Here is a 26457-nt window from a genome sequence, read left to right as displayed (position 1 = left end):
GTCCGTGGTGAGCTCCATGCTGGAGAACAACTCTCATCCCATTTATGAAACCGTGATCGCACTGGGCAGTACTGTCAGTGACCAACTGCTTCACCCAAAGTGTGATAAGGAGCGCTGTCGGAGGTCCTTCCTACCAACTGCAGTCAGGCTACATAATCTACATCAGGCTAACCGAAGATCACTCCGCACAGAGAACTAAATGATCCTTAGTCTTTTCTTTTTCTTCTTAGTTGCTATGACTCCTAGTATATATTCTATCCGCTATGAGCTTGTATGTGTTCTTTCTTGAATTATATTACTGTATCATCTATGCTGCTGTAACACAATCAATTTCCCCATGGTGGGACTATTAAAGGATTATCTTATCTTAGTATAAGGGGGCATCATACTGTGTGTTGGGCATAAGAGGGTGGTGGGTGTATAAGGGGTATTATATAGTGTGTCAGTCATAAGACGGCTGTATATTTTGTGAGGGGTATGTTTATAGTTTGGTGATGATATTATATCATGTGTTGGGCATAAGGGGGCATTAAATTGTTCTGAGAACATTATAACAGGTTAGTATATTGTTTAAGTACGATAGGGAACATTATATTATGTGAAGGGCATTATACCCTCTCCCCTGGAGACCCCCTTTGAAAAATCCTGCAGTGCTCACATACTGAAATGATGATCCTTAAGTGGTATAACCAAAGACTGGGAAGAAGTCAGGGGCAATTGCAAAAATAGTTACCAATTTTCACACAAAATCACTTTTTTCCCCCATACACAAAAAAAATAAATAAAAATTCAGGGTTCATGAAATGAATTTAGAAAGTGACAGCTTCTTATTGAATTGCACCTACGGGGGATTGAAAAAAATCTGAAAAAAAAATCTCCCAAATATTTTTTCTATTTCTGTAATGCACAGTCAACTGCAAACGCTATTTCCCAAAACCAGGTGATGTTTTATGTATAAATTGAAGATGCAGACAGTGCACGAGCCCCCCCGAAGAGGTGATTCTCACAAGTAGCACAGTGGCAATCTGGTATTACTTACAGCATCCTTTTCTGGATTGCATACTTTCACCCACAGGATGTGGTCCAGCAGCCAGTCGATAGGCTTGTCTTTGTAAAACATGAGGATAAACTCGACAATCAGGCTGAGGTCCAGAGACTTGAAGAGCTTTCCTGAACGTAATGAAAGAAAATTGTGTTTACTCAGATTTCTTCTTTTATTTTTTTCGATGCGTTTCATAAATGTAATTTTCACAACATCCACTATGGATGAGAAGTTTGGGTGAAGCTTTCTGAGCAGATTGATGGTATTTAAGGCTTAATGACAGCAATCAGATGAGAGAGACGGAGAGCGATCGATAGGGATACAAGTATACACTGTGTGTGCAATGCTAGACATTCACAGTCGGCAAACAAAGGCAGGAAGAAGTGTGTGTAAATATCCTTGCTGCTATTATCAAAGACAATCCTTAGCTTTACTTACAGAATATACATTACAAGAAAAGACGCATCCAAAGAAGACAATATCGTGTGTGATAATGTACAATTTATGGCACCAGACAAATAGAACAACCAGCAACAGTTACCAGTCACTTAAGCATGGAGTGGTTTATTTTCTTATTTTTGATCCTCAAGTCCAACAGCTTTACATTAAAGAGGTTTTCTAAGCAAAAAAAAATATTGATGACCTATCCTAAGAATATCAATATCAGATCTGCAAGGGACCGACACCTGGCATTCATATCAAGCGGCTGATCTCAGGAGTTAATCCACAGAGAATGGAGCAGGAAGCAGACAGCTCTGTTATCTATGTAGTGGCCCAACCAGGTACTGCAGATCAGCTCCTATTCATCTGCATGGGGCCTAAGCTGCAGTGATTTAGTTCAACCACTGAACAGAGAACAGCGCTGTCTGTTTCCTGCTCCATTCTACTGAGGTGTCAGGCATCAGACCACATTGATTTGAATGTGACTTATGGTTAGGGTAGCGCATTAATATTTTTAGGCTGGAAAACCTCTTTAGATTAATTTGCACTGTACTTTGTTCAGGTCTTGGTCTGCCTGGTCCTTAATGGAATGGTTGTAAATGCTTTACAGTCAAGTCAACCTCCACTGGCACAAATTTTCTGATAACACAGTATATATATCTATACACACACACATACATACATATATGATATATACCCATATACCAGATGCAAGTCCAAGCAGCTGAATGACATTTGTGCAGAGGTCAAACAGACTTCATAACACTAGGGAGGCGAGCCTGCCATTACCAATGCTTTATTGCAGAACCTCCTTGACCATACGACCACTACATCAATCATGGAATGGCAGCCCATAAACAACTCTGATATGATACTGATGAGGAGTCGGAGAATAAACATTTTTCAATTTGGAGAGAGATAAATGACCAATGAATGTCAAGAAAGAGGGAACAAATGACTGTCAACTAATTCCAGTCACTAGACAGAAAGACATGGAAGGAAAACAAATACTGCTGAGTCCTGTAGTACTGCACAAAACGATCTGCAAATTACAAAACCAAACATGAGGAATAGAAATGGCTGCTGTCCTAAGTGTGAGTAAGTTCACAGAGAAGTGTCCCTGATTTTTAGTTTCCAGGTTTCCGAAATTTGCTGGGACATTCCTCAATTATTATTAAAGGGATCCTATCATTAAAACACAATTTTGTCTGCCTACCACATAGAAATAGCCTTAAGAAAGGCTATTCTTCTCCTACCTTTAGATGTCTTCTTTGTGTCACTGTTCCGTAGAAATCCCAGTTTTTGTCGGTATGCAAACGAGTTCTCTGGCAGCACTGGGGGCAGGCCCCAATGCTGCGAGAGAACTCTACAGCGTCGCCTCCATTTTCTTCAGGAACGTCCTCTTCACGAAGACAGAAAAAAAGGCAGAAAAAAAATTGCGTTTTAATAACAGGATCCCTTTAGCACTTTCAGTTAAAGAGGACCTTTCATGGTCCAGGGCCCAGTACCGTAGCTCTTTACAGTAAGAAGGGCGTTCCTGACAGTCAGTCCCTCTTCAAAGCAGCGCCTATCGCGCTGTACTGTGGAGCGCGGAGGAACGCCCCCTCCCCTCCTGATAATACTCGTCTATGGACGAGCACTGTGAGCAGAGGGAGGGGGCGTTCCTCCCCGCTCACACTGTATAGCGCGATAGGCGCTGCTTTGAAGAAGGACGTACCTGACTGACTGTCAGAAACGCCCTTCTGACTGTAAAGCTCTACAGTACCAGGACTGATAGCTCTTTACCCGGGGCACAGATCAGGAAAGTCGAGAGTGCGCTGAATTCAGCGCACTGTCGGCTTTCCAGCAATGTATAGAACTGCCTGTGCCCCGGACCATGAAAGGTCCTCTTTAATTTGTGAATGTCCTAGGCAAAACGTTGCTGTGGCATACAAAACTTCACTCAAAGTGGTGGTCACACTCATTTTATGGACGAATCCAGACATAGCCCGGAGGTGGGTCTTAAATGTTCACCAACTTTTCAGATAACTTGGTTTAATTTCATGGTAAGTACCAAGATGATTGTAAGCTTTTAGGTCACGTTGTAATATCAAATACTGTCTGTTCATGTACCCTCTGACTTGTAGCGTGATACAGAGTATATTAGTGCTATATAAATAAAATTACTATTATTATTATTACTAAAATCTAATGCAAATTAATTAAAAATGTTGCTGCTTTCTGCCTGAAAAATCCTCTCTAAATCTCCTGCCACTGGGTATCTCCCTTCTGGCCAATTTGCAGTTCAATCTCTGTTACTTGGAAATCTTCATCCATAAATGCAAGATAGCATTACAGAGAGTAGAGGGGGAGACTCCGTTCAATCTGCAAATGGTAAATAGAGAGGGGAGGGCTGATCCTTCTCACCTTTTCCACACACTGAAAACTGCTTTCTCCATGCCAAGGACAGAAAAAACTCCTTTATGTACTTGTGTCCACTTCTGACTATTTGTGCGATTACAGATGGGATATTATTTTACAGACAGCAGGAGCTTCTCATAGATTGCTCTTTTCCTGTGCCAGGAATCTTTTTAGCTGCATGTATTCTGCATTTCAGTGTTCCTGGTTCTCCTATATTTTGCACACTTTTCTTAGCCATTTGTTTGCTATTTTACAGTTACTCCTGGCAGATTCACATGTACACAAACAAGTTGAGGCAATACTAATGGATAGAGCAGGGGGTAAAACTGCTCCTTATTATACACATCCTCTGTCTCGGGAGAAATGTAAAATGTGATGCAGCCAGAATGTGATTATTAGCAGTACAAAAAAAATTACAAGACATGTATATAGACTTAGACAATCATAGAATAGACTGCCCAACAAGAACCTGCAAATGCTTCAACTTTTCAAAAACTCAGGTACCCTTTAAACATCCATATTCTACCTATGCCAAAGTTGGTATGATCTAGGCCTCTACCAGTACAATGGAGCGGTCAGTAACTTGGCTAGCCTCTAGTAATAATGAGATGAATACTCATTCCGCCATTCTTCATTATAAAGATAGGGGTAGATTTAGAAAGACTGGCATTTTCAACACCAGTCTTCAATTTTCCTGCATTGACAAAGGATGTATCTATTATTATTTGCTATGCTTACTTATATAGCGCCATCATATTCTGCAGCGGTTTACAGATATTGTCAGTCACTGTCCCATATAGAGCTCACAATCTACATTCCCTAACAGTATGTCTTTGGTGTGTGGGAGGAAACCGGAAACCCACGCAAACATGGGGAGAACATACAAACTCCTTGCAGATGTTGCCCTTGGCAGGATTTGAACCCAGGACTCCAGCGCTGCAAGGCTGCAGTGCTAACCACTGAGCCACCGTGCTGCCCACTGATTTAGCAGGGGGCACAGGACTTTCTGGCATAAAAGATTATAAATCTGTGCATGTCCTTGCCATAACCCTTTCTTGAAAAGTGGGCAGAGCGGCATAAAAACACCACCTGCAACTAGCATTTAAAAAGTTGCACAGCCCCTGTTATGCCCCTACAATGGGTACTATACATTAATACTACAATAAAATACATTTCCTCTACTGGTCAATGCGAAAAAGATATCAAGTTTAAAGATCTATAATAAGGAGAGCCACATAAAAATACTCTGAAAAGATGTAAAAAATAAATAAATAAATACACTTACAATAATAATAGTAATAACTCATTTTCTGGCAATATATTCTCTTTAAAGTCATTGACTACGAAAACTGAACTGGGGTAGTGGGTGCAAAGTAATGTAATCCATCAAGATATGACACATGTTAAACAAAATAGGAAAAAATAGGACATCTTGTGATCTGGGAGAGGATGACCCCTGCTGGGCACAATAACAATGGCGCTACATTTTCTGCCTTAGTACATCATTTGCATGACAGCGGATTTGTGAATCCAGAAATGTATAAGAAGTATTTGACAACATTTCTATACGCTGGGGGCAGTGAAGCCCTTTACTCAGAACTTTATCCTACTGAGTGATGCTAATAATATGGATTGTGATTCGCTTTCAATGGTGAATACGAGAGTGGTTGTCACTATGAGCAGATAAAACTGTATAATTTGTGAGCGTGGTGAATCTCATGAATGTCTGATCAAAATGAAAAAGATCTGCAAAGGTAAACTGAGGCTAAACTAATAAAGTGACATCGAGATCATATATTTAGGGAGACTACCCTTCAAACGTGCGGGATGAAAGGAACCTGTCACAAGGACTGACTACTATGATTTACGTTTGTTCTTACACCCAAACAGAGGGAAGGTAGTAGCCCGTGCTTCAGTACTAGATATCCAACCTATAACTGAGTCTGGAGGCCAGAATGAAGCAAGCGCAGTTTACGCAATACATTCCTTACGTTGAACCCAAACAGTAAAATGGCCCCCAAATAGTAAAATATCCCCAATCAGTTGTCCCCTACCACTGCACTTATACAGAGGTGAATATTAGTACTTACAGTACTTACCTCTCCTACTCTTGGCATATTGCTGTAATGTGTCATGTGCGCCTGGAGCAGAGAGATAAGTACTGCAGCTTGTGAGCCTCCTAAAATTTGGTAAGTGGTAGGGCAGGAAGCCAAGGGCTAATTTTACAATCAAATCGGGGCTCCTCTTCTCCCCAGTTATGCGATTCAGCTGCATTTTTAACAAGTGGATCAGCAGATTCTGAACTGGTAGACAGCAGATGACAGCCTCAATGTTCGCATGTCTCAGACCCTTAGATTAAACTTACCCTACTGTTCATTACCAGTGACTAACCTACTGTGATGTCAAGTAGCAGTGTAGTGGATGGCCTATTAAACTATTTTCTATGGTCAATCAAACATCCAGGGTGGGGGTTAAACAAACAAAACAAACAAAAAAATTAGCTTGATACTCACCTTACCCTTTCATTTGGGTGTTACAACCCTTGTTCCACCTAGTGCTGGCACTAAATGGGTCAAAATTGCACTGCTCAGGTGACTGCTGCAGCCAATCGCGGTGATCACCTGATGGGGACCACTGACTTATCAGTAGGGATGTCACCAGCGGCTCTGCAATTCTCTGCACTACATACAACACAAGGGGCAATGCCTGATCAGATGACTGGAGGGAGGAGAAGATCACTTTATTTCTATTTTCCTTCACCACCTAGCAACTCCAGTAATCCAGGAAATTCCCTTAAACAAAATCCTGCTGCAGACCCAAACCACATGTGTCCCTGACACCTTAAAGGGGTTTTCTTGGGACAAGGATAGGACATCCATATCAGATTAGTAGAGGACAGACTGGCAGTAACCTGGCAGTATACAGTCTACAAAATTGTACACATTCAATCAGCTGATTGTGGTGGTATCAGATGAAGGACCTCCACCAATTTGATTTTGAGGACCTATCCTAATTATTCTTCAGGTCAACAATATAAAAGGTCCTGGAAAACCCATTCAAGATGTGGCTCACAGCTGATCACCCAGGGACCTGCCCTGGCATCTATGGCAAACAACAGATTCTACAGGGTCTGACAACCAGGGCTATGAAGTCGGTAGGCCAAACCACAGGCTGGGTCCTCTATGTTGTCCGATTCCTGCTCCAACTGCTTCATAAATTGCCGACAGCAATGGTCAGACATACACAATAAAACTGCTCGAATTCACCAAAAAAACCTAGTGATTGACATTGTATAAAAATAAATATGTAAGAAACTATACATTAATTATACAATTTAGATAATTGAATAATACGTTTAAAATAATCAGTCAGAAGCGTTTTGTTTTTTTTTACCCCCAACTCCTAGTTCACCTAAAACTGGCCCTCAACTTCACAGCTCTGGTAGGACCACAAGGAATGTTTCCTGCTGTGACTAGTACAGGGGATAGATGGTTTTACATGGCATTGGGACTGGGTGACAAATCGAAAAATAGCCAGAACAGAGCAGCAAACAGGATAACTGACGTGATTTTGTTCACGACTGTTATTTCAGTTCGGTGATTACCTGCAAGGCTCTGCCTGCAGTTTCATTCAGACCAAGCAGATCAGAAATAGACATGTCTCCCTCCAGCTACCCCCCCATGGTTTAATATGCTCCTCCAGCTGCCCCAGTTTAATGTCCCCCTCCATCTGTCCCCTAGTTTAATGTCCCCCCTCCATGTGCATTCAGTTTAACTGCCCCCCTACATCTGCCCGTAGTTCACCCCTCTTGCTCACACATGCTGTCTCTTCTCTCTTCATGCTCTCACATGCTGTCTCTTCTCTGTACAGCAGCCTCCATTGCCGGCAGCTTACAGAGAGCACACAGTCCCGTGTGGCTCCGGCCACTAACGAGTCATAGCCTATCATCACAGGTCCTCTCTCTATCATTCAGCAGCCCCCATTGCCAGCAGCCTGGTGACATCATCACAGGTCCTTGAAGAATCTTACAGTAGCTATGCGGGCCGCATAGAAGCAGTCGGAGGGCCGGATGTGGCCCGCGGGCCGCACATTGCCCAGGTCTGTCCTAGACTCTTCAGACATCAGAGTACAATATGCGGAGACCCATGGGTGTGAACAAGCAGTGTTACTCACCTCTCCTGAGCTCCTGCTCTATTCAACACTTCTGACCGACATCAAGGACCGCGGAGGCCTATGTTTGGGCATTAGCAGGTCACGTGGCATTCTGACGCTGTGTGACCCATGTGACTTCAGTCAGAAGACTGGAAAGTCAAAGGAAATCATGCTGGTGCCCGGGAGAGGAGAGTAACACTGTTTTTCATGTTTGATCACCTCCACTGGGCCTTCGCTAATTAAATTCTTGGATCTCTCTGACACTAGAGTATGACAAAAGTCTCAGTTTGAAAGTGTTTGGTCCGAACAAATCCCGCAAAAAAAATCTTGCGAGGTTCGCCCAACACATACTGTAAAAGGAGCATCCCCTAAATAATCACCATTAACCATAATCAAAGAAAAATACCCTATTGATTGCGAATTTGATTACACTCATGATGGCCCAGCCTTACATCGGTGTTCTAATGAATGCCGGAGTCTGTCATTAATATCAAGGGTCTCTGTTCCGGCTCGAGCTTGCTACATATTACTTCTTGAATGTAGCCTTTCTTAACCACCAATGGTATTCTATGGACGTTCTGGAAATAGTGCATAGCAAATAAGCAAACCTTGGTAATCCCTTAATGATATCTTCTCATATAAATACATTTATTACAAGTAACCATTGACATCCTCGACTCTACTAACCCGACTCCTCGTCCATCATATCACCAATCATTAACACAAATACATTTCATTTCCAAGGTTAACTGCTGCAATGCGAAGCCAACAAACCCGCATTATGGAATGTAATTCATCTTCTTCATCCTGCAATCTTGCAAAACACCGTCATTGTGAAATCCATAGAAATGACTGCCATAAATTGCAAACCTCCGGATGAATGGGCTGCGCTCAGCATGTTCACATACATGTTATTGATGCACCACTCTTCAAATAATGGGTTAATCCGTAAAAAAAAAGAAAAAGGAGCCCTGACCTACTTATCTTTTCAGACTGATAATAATATGTTATTATTTGGCGGAATAAAATACAAACATTATTCACTCCGGTGTATTCTCCGTCAAGGAAAAAAATAACAGCAGACTTGTATTACTGGGGGTCTCCGGGGACTGCGTATACTATGCATATCAATGCGATTTCAGCACTGTAAGATCAGAGATGAAATAAGATCTCCAACCTTTTATTTCTCATTCCATGCACATGAACACACAAAAAAAAGTTGCTTAATGAAAAGCACAATGTGATTAATGGCGTAAAGGAGCAGGTCAACTAAACAGACAGCACTTTGTAGTAAATTTTTCAATCTGTGGGTGGATGAGGTGGCGAGAAGCCAGCAGCGACTCATTATCTCGGCAAAATTATTTTTTTTTAATGAGCTCGGGCCCCAAAAAATGCTTTGTGCACACTTTCCGTGTGAGCGTACACGCTTCTATCCGCACACCTTGCCTCTTGTCAAGGTCGCAGGGTGACTTGGGATAAGGTTTGTCTTAGAAATGAAATCAGCCCTCTAAATGATCCCATCTGAAATGTAATAAAACTGACACATGCAAAAGGCCTTGTACGGAAACATAAAAGGTTCTTATACACTGTGAGAAAGCAATGGAAGCCCCCGCTTGTCCCCCCCATTGGCAGCCAGCCCTGGGATATATTAATTGCATCCGAGCCAACCCCCAGGAGTAGATGACAGAATGCCCCATGTCCCACGTGGGCTCACAGTCAACAGCTTGTGCTATAGAACAAGACAAGGCATCTGCTGGAATCAAGGCTTGGGTCTCATATCGGCCTCTTATCTCAATGCCCTCGTGTGCTGAAGTGGCCAAAGTATCTTAATTAAACATATCAAAAGGCAAGAATGACATAGACGGCCACCTGTCCCTGCCGGCTCGCTGACAGAATGGCTCATCTTCCCACTAACGTACCAGATGACAGACAAGCAGAAACAAACAGCGATAGTACAAAGATACTGTATAAATATTAGATATTGGAGAATCTGACAAGAGACAGCGAGGACGATAAAGAACAGCGCAAGGATTTTACTTCTAACCAATGACAGAAACCGATTAGTCTACCAACTATAACTGACAGCTATCTGTCAATCGTCCGGAGTGGGCGGAACAATCAGGACTCTCACTGTCTCTCCTAGGAGTCCTGCACAAAACCTTATGAACCTATATATCACAGAGCTCAGCTTCTCTCCCTCTATCATATAACCATATATATCACAGAGCTCAGCTTCTCTCCCTCCATCATATAACCCTATATATCACAGAGCTCAGCTTCTCTCCCTCTATCATATAACCATATATATCACAGAGCTCAGCTTCTCTCCCTCCATCATATAACCCTATATATCACAGAGCTCAGCTTCTCTCCCTCCATCATATAACCCTATATATCACAGACCTCAGCTTCTCTCCTCTATCCTATAACCCTATATATCACAGAGCTCAGCTTCTCTCCCTCTATAATATAACCCTATATATTACAGAGCTCAGCTTCTCTCCTCTATCCTATAACCCTATATATCACAGAGCTCAGAACTCTCCTCTATCATATAACCCTATATATTACAGAGCTCAGCTTCTCTCCCTCTATAATATAACCCTATATATCACAGAGCTCAGCTTCTCTCTATCATATAACCCTATATATATTACAGAGCTCAGCTTCTCTCCCTCTATCATATAACCATATATATCACAGAGCTCAGCTTCTCTCCTCTATCATAAAACCTTTATATATCACACAGCTCAGCTTCTCTCCCTCTATAATATAACCCTTGATATTACAGAGCTCAGCTTCTCTCCCTCTATCATATAATCATATATATTACAGAGCTCAGCTTCTCTTTTCTATCATATAACCCTATATATCACAGAGCTCAGCTTCTCTCCTCTATCATATAACCCTATATATCACAGAGCTCAGCTTCTCTCCTCTATCCTATAACCCTATATATCACAAAGCTCAGCTTCTCTCCTCTATCATATAACCCTATATATCACAGAGCTCAGCTTCTTCCCCTTTATCATATAACCCTATATATCACAGAGCTCAGCTTCTCTCTTCTATCCTATAACCCTATATATCACAGAGCTCAGCTTCTCTCCCTCTATCATATAACCCTATATATTACAGAGCTCACCTTCTCTCCTCTATCCCATAACCCTATATATCACAGATCTCAGCTTCTCTCCTCTATCCTATAACCCTATATATCACAAAGCTCAGCTTCTCTCCTCTATCATATAACCCTATATATCACAGAGCTCAGCTTCTTCCCCTTTATCATATAACCCTATATATCACAGAGCTCAGCTTCTCTCTTCTATCCTATAACCCTATATATCACAGAGCTCAGCTTCTCTCCCTCTATCATATAACCCTATATATTACAGAGCTCACCTTCTCTCCTCTATCCCATAACCCTATATATCACAGATCTCAGCTTCTCTCCTCTGTCATATAACCCTATATATCACAGAGCTCAGCTTCTCTCCCTCTATAATATAACCCTATATATTACAGAGCTCAGCTTCTCTCCTCTATCCTATAACCCTATATATCACAGAGCTCAGCTTCTCTGATCTATCATATAACCCTATATATCACAGAGCTCAGCTTCACTCCTCTATCATATAATCATATATATCACAGAGCTCAGCTTCTCTCTTCTATCCTATAACCCTATATATCACAGAGCTCAGCTTCTCTCCTGTATCATATAACCCTATATATCACAGAGCTCAGCTTCTCCCCTCTATCATATAATCCTATATATCACAGAGCTCAGCTTCTCTCCTGTATCATATAACCCTATATATCACAGAGCTCAGCTTCTCTCCTGTATCATATAACCCTATATATCACAGTGCTCCGCTTCTCTCCCTCTATCCTATAATCCTATATATCACAGAGCTCAGCTTTTTATTCTCTCTATCCTATCCTGTTCCCAGATAGAACGTATCACTTCCATAGACTTTTACTTTGCCAAGAGTGTATACTTATAGCATATGTTTTCTTCTCGATGCCCTAAGAAATCATAGTTTACTAGCCATTATAGAACTACAAAAGCAATTACAATAGTATACTTTTTGGTGTGTAAATAATTCCCATCTGCTAAATCTGCCCCACTTGTACTATTACTGCAAAGTAGAAAAGTCTAGATGTAAAAAAAAAATCTCAGCCGCAAAGCAGCAGACCCTACAAACTCTCCCCGTGTGGGATCACACAGTGCCGAGGCAGGCAGAATATAACAATATCTATTCTCCAAACACTCTATAGAATATTAAACTGTCTCTGGAAGTGACATGAGGACAAGAACAGTGCATTGAGAGCTTCATGAAATGGGTCTCTATGGTTAAGCAGCTACAAAAAAGCTGAAGATTACTATATGCAATGCTGAACGTCAGCTGCAGCGGTATAAGCATGCTGTTACTGGACCCCAGAGTAGTTAGAACAGGTTCTATGTGGCGGGGAATTGTGCTTTATGTCATGATCGATAAGTCTGGGTCTGGCAGGAAACGCACAATGCCAACTGGAAAATTTTGAAGGGATTATGCTCCTTATTTCCAGTGAAGGGTAATTTAGTTGGATTCATGTTCTCGTTTCTGGTTATCTGTTCTGTGATAGGAGCAGAAGTTGACAATAATGAAGAATCAGATATGTTATATGACGGATGCCGATGGCACCTGATGGACCTCTGGGAATTCTCACAGAGTCCATTGTGTACAGTCAATGTATTAGAAAAAGCTGTGCGCTGTGCTATTTCCTCCAGCAAAACATATGGCAGAATCTGAGACGGAATCTCCAATGCAGATGTAAACATAGCCTTAAAGGGGTTGTCCACTTTCGGAAAAATATTCTTTATATAATAAAAAGTTGTACAAATTTCCAATATACTTTCTATATCAATCCCTCAGTTTTCTAGATCTCTGCTTGCTTTCATTCATTCTGCTTACCTCTAGTGGATAAAAATCAGGCCATGATCATGTGATGGACACACGTGTGCACAACTCGTTATACTAATAGAACTATAAGGGTAAGTTCACATCGCGGAAACCGTTTTCACTGTGTGACATTTCCGTGCGGCTAGCCACAATAGGATGCTGATGCAGTGCACTGGCATCCTGTCGCGGCATCCGCTCCTGATTAGGCCTGAATGAATGGGCCTAATCAGGAGGGAGTCTCGAGCCACAGACGCCATGGCTGAATCAGCTTCCGAATCCGTGTGAAGATAGAGCATTATGCTTCTTTTTCCCGCTAGCTAAAAGAAATTGCTAACGGGAAAGAAACAGCGAGGGACTCCCATTGAAATGAATGGAAGACAGTTTTTGAGGCGGATTCTGCGTCAAAATCCGCCTGTAAAAAAACTCTGTGTGAACATACCCCAATCAGACATCTGTCTAGTAAGTAACGAGCTGTGCACATGTGTATCTGTATATCACATGACCTTGGACTGTATATCACATGACCTTGGACTGTATATCACATGACCTTGGACTGTATATCACATGGACTTGGACTGTATATCACATGACCTTGGACTGTATATCACATGGACTTGGACTGATTTTTATCCACTAGAAAATAGGAAGAATGAATGATGTCAAGCAGAGATCTAGAAAACTGCGAGGAATTGAAATTGGAAAATTGTACATCTTTTTATTATACAAACAATAACATTTGTCTCAATATTTCTCTGAAAACGGACAACCCCTTTAAAAGGGTTGTTCCAGCTTTTGGAATGAGGCCAACACCCGGCCTGATCCTCTGTACAGAGCTGTATGGTGGTTTGGGCACCGTCACTGCAGCACATCTTCTATTGATAGTGAAGGCGCCCCATCCACTATACAGCAGACTAAACTTTCTGCTTCCGGCCCTAGATTGTTTACAGGATGGGCATCAGAAGTGGCTCCGTACAGGGGACCATCCCTACCAATCGTATATTTATTGCCAATCCTGAGGATAGGCAATAAAATAATAATAAAAATAAACCCCAGACAATCCCTTTAACTCTATAGTATACAGATACATTTTAGCCAGGATTGAGATTGGGGGAGACCCTTTCCTGTAACCATGTACAAGGACATGGCTGAGGGCAGCAGAGCACTTATCCATTTTTCAGCACTGAATACAGAACATAAAACATATAAATACAAGTTATCTGTTAATTTGCATTATTTTTGTGTTTGATTTCCACTACTTAAATTACTAGCACAGCAGCAAAGCCTTTGTAGAGGCGGCAACACTCAGCATGTAAGAGTCTCCAAAGCCGCCACTTAACGCTTAGTAGCGTTTATAGCAGTAAACCGCCTGCAAGCCAAGTGCTAAAAACCAAAAAGGAAAAATGACTCATAAATGACTCCTCAGGGAATAAGCACGTTACATGCACGGAATTATCCCTTTACCTAAAATGTACCTGTCTCCGCTGTGACTTACTGCATCCAATGTATTATTAACTTAAAAGAAAAAGAATAGCAGCTTTGGCCATATGATTATACACATTACTAGCAGACATACTGGCTTGCAATGGATCACATATAGGATTAGGGATCAGGTGCCTGTGGCCCTTCTACAACATGAGGGTGTGTTCACACGATGTAACGTTGTGCGTGATCTGGCACGTATACACGTACCAGCAGATTACGCGGTCAAAATGCTCCCATTCATTTCAATGGGAGGTAGGAGCATATACGCCGCGTTATTTTGCGCCTGTGATTTTGCGGCAGCAAAATCACGGGCGCAAAATAACGCGGCGTATATGCTCCTACCTCCCATTGAAATGAATAGGAGCATTTTGACCGCGTAATCTGCTGGCACGTGTATACGTGCCAGCTTGCACTCCATTTTACATTGTGTGAACGCACCCCGACAGGCTACTAGAATGTAGTATCATAAGAAGAAAGTTCTGACACTCACATTCTGTATTAGCTAAAAATAAATGATACCCAACATGGGACGCATGGGCACGGTTACTTATCTTAACTTTTCGCCCCTTCCAGATCAGTACCTTCATTCCAAAAATATCAGATTTACACAGAATATGGAAATGTGGATGTTATCGTTGCTCTTGTCTCACTATAGAAGTTATGTCTCACAGTGTTCAGTCCTTCTCTACTTCACGGCTATGACTGACAAGGCCAGGCAGTGTAGACTCACCGGGCTCGGAGTTCATGTGGCTATGCTTACACTGCCTGGCCTAGTCAACAACAACAGGAAGGCAAAGAAGAGGGGTCAGAGGGAGCAACTGTGACGTTCACTTAGCTCCAAAGTTCTCATCTGCACCGGTATAAAGCTGATGAGTCAGGAATGGAAGCACTGATCTGAAAGGGGGAAACATTTTTTTAAATGAATTTGATGCAGGAACGTCAAACTCAGGGTACCCCGAGGGCCACATGAGTAACAAGAGGTTGTTGTGAGGGCCGCACACAGCAGCTAATGGCTAGGGCCTAGGGGACTGATCACTAATACCATGCATCGCAAAAATCTGGCATTACTATTGCAGGCTACATAGAGTAGTCTACAATAGAAAGTATAGAATGACAGGCCGGAGCCTCACAAGGCTCCCAGCTGCCATAAAAATGCACACAGGCCCCGAATCTTGCTCCGGGTGCCTGCGATTGCCGGTAAAATGGCACCTCAATTAAAGCTGGCAGACACCATTATTGTGTTGGAGTGCTGGGGAAGGGTTGGAGTGCTGGGGGGGGGGGGGGGGTGCTGGGGAGGAGGGCTTCTGGATGTCTGGCCCTTCCTTGGGCCTGAGGACTGTTTTTTCCCACCCACTTGCAATTCTTGCACTTGGGGGTTAATAGGAGCACTACAGACTGTAATGCTCCAATTAACCCCCAAGTGAAAGAATTACAAGGTGGGTGGGATAAAAAACAGCCCTCAAGCCCAAGGAAGGGCCAGACAGACATCAAAAAGCCCCCCTCCCCCAGCACCCCAACCCTTCCCCAGAACTCCAACCCCCCCCCCCCATCATCATAAATCTAGTATTTATCCCCTATCCATTACCTGCTTCTGCTCTTCAGCCTGCGCAGCGGTCTTGTGAGACCGCGTAGGACGCAGGCACATGTCGGGTGCGGGCCTGATTATGTGGCCACGTCACCCGGCGTGTGGGGAGGAGGGGGCGGAGCGGAGGGAGGAGGGGGCGGAGCGGAGGGAGGAGGGGGCGGAGCAGGCAGGGAGACCTGCTCTCTGCGAAGGGTGAGGGGCGGCCGCTGGAGCAGCGCTGCGTCCAGCAGGGCCGCCCCAATCCACCACTCACTTTCCTTGTACATCTGTGGCCCGCACAAAAGTCTCAAACTTTGTCTCTAAAGTTTAGAGACAAAGTTTGAGACTTTTGTGCGGGCCGCAGATATGCCTGTAAAGGGCCGCATGCTGCCCGTGGACCGCATGTTTGACATGCCTGACATACAGTCCATGGTCGTTTAATATACAGTCCATGGTCATGTGATGAACACACAGGTGCAGCTCATTATAGTCACAGTGCATTTATCAGACATCTGCCTGGTTATGAGCTGTGCATCTGTGATGTCCATCACATGACCAGATCGTATATCACATGACCACTGACTGTATATCACATGACCACAGACCGTATATCACAGGACCGCTGACCGTATATCACAGGACCACTGACCGTATATTACAGGACCACTGACCGTATATCACATGACCACTGACCGTATATCACAGGACCACTGACTGTATATCACAGGACCACAGACTGTATATCACAGGACCACAGACTGTATATCACAGGACCACTGACCGTATATCACATGACCACAGACCGTATATCACATGACCGCAGACTGTATATCACATGACCGCAGACCGTATATCACATGACCACAGACTGTATATCACATGACCGCAGACCGTATATCACAGGACCACTGACCCTATATCACACGGCCACTGACGGTATATCACATGACCATTGACTGATTTTTATCCACTGGGAGTAAGTCAAATGAATGACAGAAGGCAGCGATCTAGAGAACTATGAGGAATTGATACAGAATATATATTTGAAAATTGTACAACTTTTTATTATACATGCAATAACATTTGTCTCTCAATATTGGTCTAAAGTTGAGACCTCACGTTGCGGAAATGCAAATTTTGCTGTGTTTTTTTCTTTTTTAGCCAAAGCCAAGAATGGGTACAGAAGGAATGGGAAATATAAAGGAAGTTCTTATATTTCTCCATTCTGCTCAATCCACTCCTGGTTGTAGAGCAAAAAAAAAAAAAAAAACGCAGCAAAATCTGAAACAAAAACAGCTGTCTTTCCACAACGTAGGGCCTCAGCCTAAAGATGTTACCATCCACGTCACTGCTCCCTTGTGCATCCCCTTTATTTAGCTGCTCTTTTGATCACCTTTAATTTACATGTAGCAAATCTGTACACAAACTACATTTCCCAAGAGTCACATGCCTGCTCTGACGGTGTGTGTACCTCTCCCTTCTTCACTTTCCCCTGCGTTATTGCTGAGCAGTAAGGACGGATCTTCTGACTGTGCAGGGATATGGGAGATGAAATTAAAGGCATCGATATCTCTGGCACTGGGGTAAATATAGGCAAAACTGACAGTTCGAGGTCAGCTTTCTAGTGATGTCAGAGGACATGAAAGGTCCTTTTTAAGTCGTTGCAGTTGCACCAGTATAGCATGCTGGGACAGTTTAGTGTACAATTATTAAAGTGTACCTGCAACTAGAAATTAACAGTTTAGAAATTAATAGTGAGGTGGATATAAGAAACCTTGTAATGTCTTATTAAAGGGATCCCATCATTAAAACTCATTTTTTTCTGCCTCCCAGGTCGGAATAGCCTTAAGAAAGGCTATTCTTCTCCTACCTTTAGATGTCTTCTCCGGGCCAGCATTCGGTATATAATCTGGTTTTCATCAGTATGCAAATGAGTTATCTCGCAGCACTGGGGGCAGACCCCTACACTCAAACAGCACTGGGGGCATCCCCAATGCTGCTAGAGAACTCTCCAGCGTCGCTTCCATTTTCTTCAGAAACGAGTCTTCTTCACGTCTTCTTCTGGCAGTAGCTTCAAACTTCTAAGCTCGGGCAGCCGACTGCACATGGCTGCCAGCCACAAGAAAGTGGCGGGTTACAATACTATGTAAGCGGGCATTTTCTTGTGGCTGGCAGGCATGGGCAGTCGGCTTTGCCCTAGGCCTGAGGCCTAGAAGTTTGAAGCCAACCCCCGGAAGAAGACCCGTTCCTGAAGAAGATGGAGGCGGTGCTGGAGAGTTCTCTTGCAGTATTGGGGACACCCCCGTTGCTGTTTGAGCACTGGGGCCCGACTCCAGTGCTGCAAGAGAACTCATTTGCATACAGACGAAAAACAGATTATATACCAAATGGCGTCACAGAGAAGATATCTAAAGGTAGGAGAAGAATAGCCTTTCTTTCTTTGTTTCAGGATTTGAGGCTACCAGTGCAAGGACTGAAACTATAAATCAAATGAACAGCCCCCTCTACTCTCCATAGACTACTTTGTGTGTGGAGGATGGAGAGATGAACAGAGCTCTTTGCAATCTACTATATCATTCAAGATAAAACTCTACCACTGCACAGAATGAGGCAATAAATTAAACAGCCCCCTCCTTGCCTCTCCATAGACTTCTGTGTGAGGTTGAGTACTGAGACTGACTGCAAAGAGAAAGACAGTGTGAACGAAGATAAGGAGGAACCAAATAAATGGAGAAGGAAACAAATTTCCTTAAGATAATGTATTACAAAGTTTCTTCTATACAGCTGCACCTATTCATTTATGTAAAATTATTTTATAATTGGAGGCACGTGTTATTGATGGTTGTTTTTTCTAAACGAAACTTTTATGTGAAAGTTCAATTTTAATCGGTTGCTGTTATTTAATTATAGACCGTGTTTCTGACATGCGAGACATATTTTGACAGCGACATTAAAAACCAGATTAAAAGGATTTTTTTTTCTACACTGCAAGGATATATACAGTTTACAGTAGCCGAAAAAATCCTTGACATTCATCTTCAACTTTGAATTAATGTTTTCATTGGCAGTGCCGACCATGGTATTACAGCTGTGCCTCCATAATGCTCCGGCGCACAGTAAACCGTCGCCATTCCTTAATATAATAGTTTGTGTTATGACAGTCTCCCCGTTCAATTATCCGGTGAGCTGCATCTCCATTTGAGAACTTCAGGTGCTGGATGGATTTCTGAAATTTCCAGTTTATATACACACACGCTCAGGCTTTCGATGCCTTTTGTTTCGCAGCGTGACTGTGTTTGTATTTTACAGGAGCATTCAGCATATGAAAGACATTAAAATATGGAGGCACTGAGAGACCAGAGGGGATTAAACAAATCCATAAATCCATCAGAGCTTAGACAGCCTGTGACGGTGTTGTCAGAGAGAACATCATAAATCAGAGGCACGCAGGTAACCGATAATAGGGCTCTTTTGTGGCAGTATTCTGCAGAATGAGAGGAACTTTATTGCTTCAGGATTTGTTAAAGGGGTCTTAAAGGATTTTTTTTTAATGGCCTCAGAAAAGCTCCTGGTATCGGATTAGTTGGGGGGCATAACCTGGCGCCTGCACCCATCACCTGCTAAAGGACTGCTGTTGGAACCAATAGTATACGTTTTACGGAATCCAAAACAAATGGCTCCATTTGCCTTCAATTGGAGAAGAGCTGCAGTAATGCCACATGGCCACTATAGAATATGTGGAGCCATCTGCCATATTTGTGTCTACATACTGAATAGTACTGGGCCCGGCAGTATTCACAAAACAGGTGTCGGTCCTCCAACCATCAGATATTGAAGACTTAAAGGGGTTGTACTATCCTCAGAATAGGTCATAAATAACTGAACGGTAGGGTGCTATCGACTTTGCTCATAGTCAGTGAAATCACAAATGGAGGGGTGGGGAGACCACAGGCCACGTGGAGTTGGCCAGAGTCCTGCAGCATCATGACAGCTGTCAGGAAAAGCTTGATTCTCTGATCGTTTTCCTCATTTAAAAGCTATTACATGTCTGACAGAAGAGAAGGGCCACATCTCAACTGCCTGTGGGGTCACTGTGCCGAACTGTACAGGCCGCACAGACGAGTGCCAATCTCTGCTGCCAGTTAGGTATTATATTGACAGAAAAGACAGTGGCCGGGGTATCAGGCTTCACCCAAACATGGGGTGGAGTAGGTAACTCTCAATGGATAACAATGAGATAGGTCATCAATAAGAGCAATGGAGGTCAACATCTGGGGCCCCAGTTGATCATCTCGCTCAAGCACCACTGTCTCATGATATAAAACAGATGCTGCGCAATGTAAATAGTGAAGGGGTCACTGTGCTCGTACAAGTGTCACTGTGCCTTCAAACGAATGATCAGCAGGGGTCCCCACTGATCTCTTATTGATAAACCTGTCCTGACAATAGGTCATTAATACCAAGGAGCTGGAATAGTAGAGATGAGGTAGGAATGCCCCGGTGAAAGTCTGCACTGGCCCACAAGACTTTAGTTACGCCACCGCTGCTGTGCATAAACACAAGTCTATCACATGCTTTCAAGGAAGTCTGAAGAATTATAATGTAAAGGATACTGTTATACCAGTGAGGGGGGAAATGAATATCTGAACCTGACATACACATGGGCATAGCTATAGCGGGTGCAGAGGTCGCATTACTGTCCTGTGCTGCAGTACACAGACTATCCACTAGTATGAATGGACATTGTGTAATACTAAGATTTCCCTATGATGGCGCTGCAGGGAAACTGAACACTTACTACCAAGTATCTCAATATATTGAAACTGACCGCTTAGGAGCCCAGAAGGGGAAAACTTATGATCTTCTTATTATCAAGGGACCCATCTAAAATAAAGGGATTAAGGCAGAGAAGCCCTTTAATAATGCAATGCACTGTGTCAGGAGGCAGAACATTAAGCATAACCATACACCAGACTGTGTACGGTATAAATCCATTACTCTTTACTAAGACAAAGATCAGCATACCTCCCAACATGAGTTGATCCACTGGACACGACCATGATTTAATCCCTTTACACAATGTCTGCGGCGGAGGGGATGACAACATAAAATACAGCTCAATAACTTTAACTGTGTACAAAGAACAGCTCCGTAATAAATCATAGACGTCTCCAAGAAAAAATATCAGAACCTGAGTGGAGCTTGGAGACTAATTTGTAGCTCCTTCACTGCAATGATTTCTGTTATATGCATATTTCATGACTAGTAAGAGCCGTCATATAAGCTCCAAAATGCTGTTTACACCACCGGGCGTGCGCTGCAAAGCTTGGCCCGATAACAATTGCCTAATTAACATGGAATCATTTCAGTGCTTATTACTAATATCCATAAACTTTACATATAGACACAATATGGAGCCTGCAGGTGATAAGAAAGGATTTCTACACTCAAAATACACAATTCTAAGTGCTATATTGCAATAACTATACCGCCAAGACCCACTTTTCATATGACTACTTCATAAATGGGTGACAGAAGCAGCAAATCTCCTCTGATATATCTAATTAATCATACAACATTAATAATGGCATAATATAATGTAAAATTATTAATCATTTTATTTCGAAGCCGACTACTGCAGGCAGATTCTCTCAATCCCCTAACATATAGATATAGCCAGGTTTAAACAGAAATACAGGGCAGGACATAGAACAGGTAGTAGAAGCCCAAAGGCCTCAGGTAACTGGGACATTGCAAAAGTCAAAAGCCACAGGTAACAGGTCGTCAGATAAATACCCAGACAAGAACATGGTTCAGACAAGGCAAATAGAAAAACTAGTCAGGGCAGGCAGAAACACCTGCATCAAACAGAACAATAGTGTGTGCCCAAGCAGAGCATAAGCAGGAATTTCTACTCCTTGCTGAGCCAAAGTGGCAGTAAAGAAGCTGACAAAATACGTACAGGCAGACAAGGGGTTGGCAGGAGGAAGTTAGCAGGTGAGAATACTAATTCTTAGAGAAAGGAGCACAGAGAGGTGAATGCAGACCGCTGCTGTTACACTGGTTTAATTTATGAAGGAGTCTGAGCCAGAGCCCGAGTTTGGATGTGTTAAAATGGAGGAGTTACGCTCAATGGTTTGGCCTACAGCCTTAATGTTAGGCGTGGGCATATCAAGAAAATGGGTCTCTCATCTGATGCAGGTTCCTATTTATTCACTACACACTCACATCATATGCTAGGTTCACACTAGCGTTGGTGGTCCGTTGGAGGACCAGAACAACGGACAGGTGGACCATTAAAGTAACAGTTACATACAGAACCCAACGGACCCCACTGACTTAGGTGTCCATTGGTTTTAAATTGAAAGTGGTGGCTAAAAAACCCATGAGACTCCAACATATAAATATGAAAGTAGCCTGTTACTGTCTTCATATTAAACAACTTTCCACTAGAATTAACTTCTCCCAAAGACTAAATTCATCTCTTACCAGTCGCCATTGTAGTGCTATATTGCAATAACTATACCGCCAAGACCCACTTTTCATATGACTACTTCATAAATGGGTGACAGAAGCAGCAAATCTCCTCTGATATATCTAATTAATCATACAACATTAATAATGGCATAATATAATGTAAAATTATTAATCATTTTATTTCGAAGCCGACTACTGCAGGCAGATTCTCTCAATCCCCTAACAGCAGTGTGAATATAGCCTAGCCAATAGTAGTATCTTGCCTTGTGATACTTAGAATGTTTTCTATTTAGTACCTCTGTTATCAATCCATTATCTCAGTTTGTTTGTTTTTTCACCCTCTCCATGTATTTAGTATGTCCTGATTTTTACCTTTGTTCCCATTATGCACTAGAGTGAAATCCAGAAACCCATATGGGGGTTAAAGGGATTCTACCATTAAAACACTTTTTTTTTCTGGTTGACACGTAGGAATAGCCTTAAGAAAGGCTAGTCTTCTCCTACCTTTAGATGTCTTCTCTGCGCCGCCATTCCATAGAAATCCCAGTTTTCTCCGGTATGCAAATGAGTTCTCTTGCAGCACTAGGGGTGGTTACTTACTGTGTAAGCAGCCATTTTTCTTGTGGCTGCAGGCATACGCAATCGGCTCTGCCCAAGGCCTACAAGTTTGCGCCGGAAGAAGATGCGTGAAAAGGACGTTCCTGAAGAAGATGGAAGCGTTGCTGGAGAGTTCTGGAGACGCCCCCAGTGCTGTTTGAGCCTTGGTGCCTGCCCCCATTGCTGCAAGAGAACTCATTTGCATACCGACGAAAACCGGGATTTCTACGGAACGGCGGCGCGGAGAAGACATCTAAACGTAGGAGAAGAATAATCTTTCTTAAGGCTATTCCCACGTGTCAACCAGAAAAAAAAAAAAGTGTTTTAATGGTAGAATCCCTTTAAAAAACAAAAACCAGGGAGTCTGCTGGAATTATTCCCTTAGTTTGCTAGCACAGTGGGCCCACAATCTGCTACCTGTTACATCCAGAGTCAGTAACTTTTTTCAGACGCCACCAAAAGCTATTCCTGACTCGAACTCCACCTCTGTGTTATCTTCTATTGTAATCCTGTCTGTTTTGTCTGTGATGTAAGTAAGGTTTCTGCAGCAAAGAAAATTCCTACAGATTTGCCAAGTGGCATTATGTTATCAGGCTTAGTATCTGGAATGAAAATTGCAGGATGTAGTATTTAGATTAAAAAAAAAATATAGATAGATAGATAGATAAATAGATAGATAGTGACATGGACTATATGACATAGTGACAAGAAAAATATAGTGTAAAAAGTTGGTTTAGAAAATAGTTAACACTTTCCTATTAAAAGGGTTCTCCATGGAGGACACTTCTATCCCCTTGGATATCTGGGCTGGTTGCGACCCCAGGTTGCATCTGGCTTCTGAGTGACCTTGTCCCTCTCTTATGGGGGCTGGCTTTATTATTATAGTGATGTATTCAGCCAGCCCCCATACTATAGGTAACTATACTCACAGGAGAGGAGGGAGGAGGTCAGTTCCTGGGTGCTGGTTTTGATGATCTGGAGTTGGAAACAGCTAAGAAAACCATTGGTTTGTCTGCAAAGGATCCTAGGGAAAGGAGTACTGAAACCCTCCCTGAAGGAGTAATTGTGGTATTAGCAGGGCAGATTGGGTTTAGTAGTTGTAAGTCAAGCTCATTTGCACTTGCAAGCAACTACATGCATTATTATCTACATGACACAAAGGCAAGAGCATATGTACTGTAACAGAAAACCAGGCAGCTGCTATAGGGCCCCTGCAGAGATCCCTTCTCCACAGTTCCTACAAACGTGTTGTAGGGGTGAAATCAAAGGCTGTAAGAACTAACAAGCACCTCATGGTGTGTGAAAGAGTTAATCAGCACCTATGGGTCACCCTATGCCCATCCCTTGCACTCAATAATTAAAATAGTAGCCCAATCAATAAATATCAGCACATGTAATACATATATATTGGAATTTGGCAATTGGATATGGAGAACGACGCTTTGATTTTGACATAATATCACGAGAGCCGTGCTGTCGACAATGAACAGGTTAACTCATATTCCCTTTAGAGAGAGCTGTGATATGCTGAGCTTTAAGCATGCAAATGCTCACAACTGGAGCGCACATGTATACCAAGCGCACTCATTAGTGGGAAACACGCCTGGAAAGGCCACCAAACCCGCAGCGCGCCCACAATGGCCAAATTAGTGTCACTCATAAGCAGTAACAAGTTAAATTTATGCGAGAAGGGTTTATAGAAGCCATAAAAGCCGAGGTTACAACAATCGGCATCCCGTTTTCTTTTACATCCCTCTCTCCCACAGACCAATGCATTCAAGTGTGTTAGCTGCCATGGCAACTGAGGTGGCAAGCTTGGGGCCTGGTATAAATGCGAGCCCTCGCCAAGTGGAGGCATGAGATGGTGTGCTTTGGTTATTAGATCTTAAAAAGATCTCATAAAAGGGGTAGAATTTACAAACGCTGCCATTTTATCTTGCCCTACTTTCCGAATCTGCTGACATTGAAAGCTGTTATATGTATAAAACATATGCCGGTCACATGCTGCGTGTCAGCACTGCGCATATGTTATTTAATGACAGACAACAGATTTCCAAATGCAAGGCTAAGAAGGTGACTAATACATGAACCAAGATGTTTTATCTCATGGAAAATTGTGAACGGCTTTTTCCTGAAATGTATACTATGTATGGTCGAAAAAGGTAAAAGCAGAAATACAGTGTATTCGCACACTACTGTGTACGCAGTCCTACCATCATATAGCGTAACGTATAAAGTGGTACAAAATAAGGTAAAAAAAAAACACCCCGAAACAAAGAACTGTAAAATCATACAGAACACAAAAGAGTAACACAAAAGGTTTCCCATCTACAAAACATATAAAGGGATATTCATGAAGAATGTGGCGCACTCTCCACCAAGCCATGTGAATGGAGCAATACCTATACCAGTTCATAGCAGGCGGAAATTTCCAGCATCATTTACGCCTGTTTTCTTGTGCAAATGATAATAAAAGTGGCGTGGCCGAAACAAAAACACTTGCCGCAACTTATGTCGCAGTTGGCATTTAAAAAGTCGCCAAGGTTTGCAACTTTTTACACCAGAAAACTGGTGCAGTCTAATGATAAATAATAGTAATTAATTCTTATCACTTCGTGAATGTTTTCCATCTTCCGCCATCTTAAAATGTGTAAAAGGTGTGGGGGGCTAACAATATCTTATGAAAAATTATGTATAGAGGTGGGGGCTGAGATTGTTCTATCTGTCCAGAGATGAGCAGTTTGGAACTTGCCAGACTGGTTATGTAGACACTATGCTCTGTGTATTGGGTGATGCTATCTTACAAAGAACGAAGACAGATTGGCTGGGACCAGGGGCATTGTTAGGAAAAGATCAAAGACAAAAGACCCTTTTTTTAAGATAAAGGGGGAGGAGAGGGGTAATTAACTGATTGTGCAAGGAGGGAAGTGTGGAGGATGTCAGTTTGTGTAACCTCCATTTTGTATTTGAGACATGTGCTGTTAGCTGATCATGCGGCCACCATACCATGAGCTCACAGACTCCATTTTAGACTTTGAGGCCATGTGTCTTCTACAACTCACACCCCCACTCAGCCCTCAGGGGGGTGTGACCTCTCTCCAGTTTCTTATCCAATAGATATGCATCAGGGCTATTGTTACAAACTTCTCCACCAATAGATGTTATGCTAATTATACTAGCCAATCCTATTTTATCTATGACATGTGTTATATACTGTTGTTTTAGCCACCATTAAACAGAATCCATTTTGATACACCACCATCTGTGTCTTTGTGGTTCTCCAGGCTAAGGATGGCTTTAGCCAATCCAGGCCTGTTATTTAATTTGAAACTACAACAACATAAGCTCTGGGG

The 26457-nt window shown here is 42.5% G+C and overlaps 1 protein-coding gene across 1 annotated transcript in view; it reads right to left on the bottom strand.

Annotated features, from left to right (window-relative positions):
• Positions 1-26457, bottom strand: part of MGAT4B (alpha-1,3-mannosyl-glycoprotein 4-beta-N-acetylglucosaminyltransferase B) — a 300397-nt gene that overhangs the window by 65214 nt on the left and 208726 nt on the right. Inside the window, exon 9 of the mRNA XM_075274976.1 lies at positions 1040-1170. Within this exon, the coding sequence (XP_075131077.1) occupies positions 1040-1170 (131 nt within the window). The remainder of the gene's footprint in view (positions 1-1039; positions 1171-26457) is intronic.

The sequence above is a fragment of the Leptodactylus fuscus genome, chromosome 5 (genome assembly GCF_031893055.1).
Source record: "Leptodactylus fuscus isolate aLepFus1 chromosome 5, aLepFus1.hap2, whole genome shotgun sequence".
Taxonomy (NCBI): Eukaryota; Metazoa; Chordata; class Amphibia; order Anura; family Leptodactylidae; genus Leptodactylus; species Leptodactylus fuscus.
This window is presented reverse-complemented; position numbering and strand designations above follow the sequence as displayed.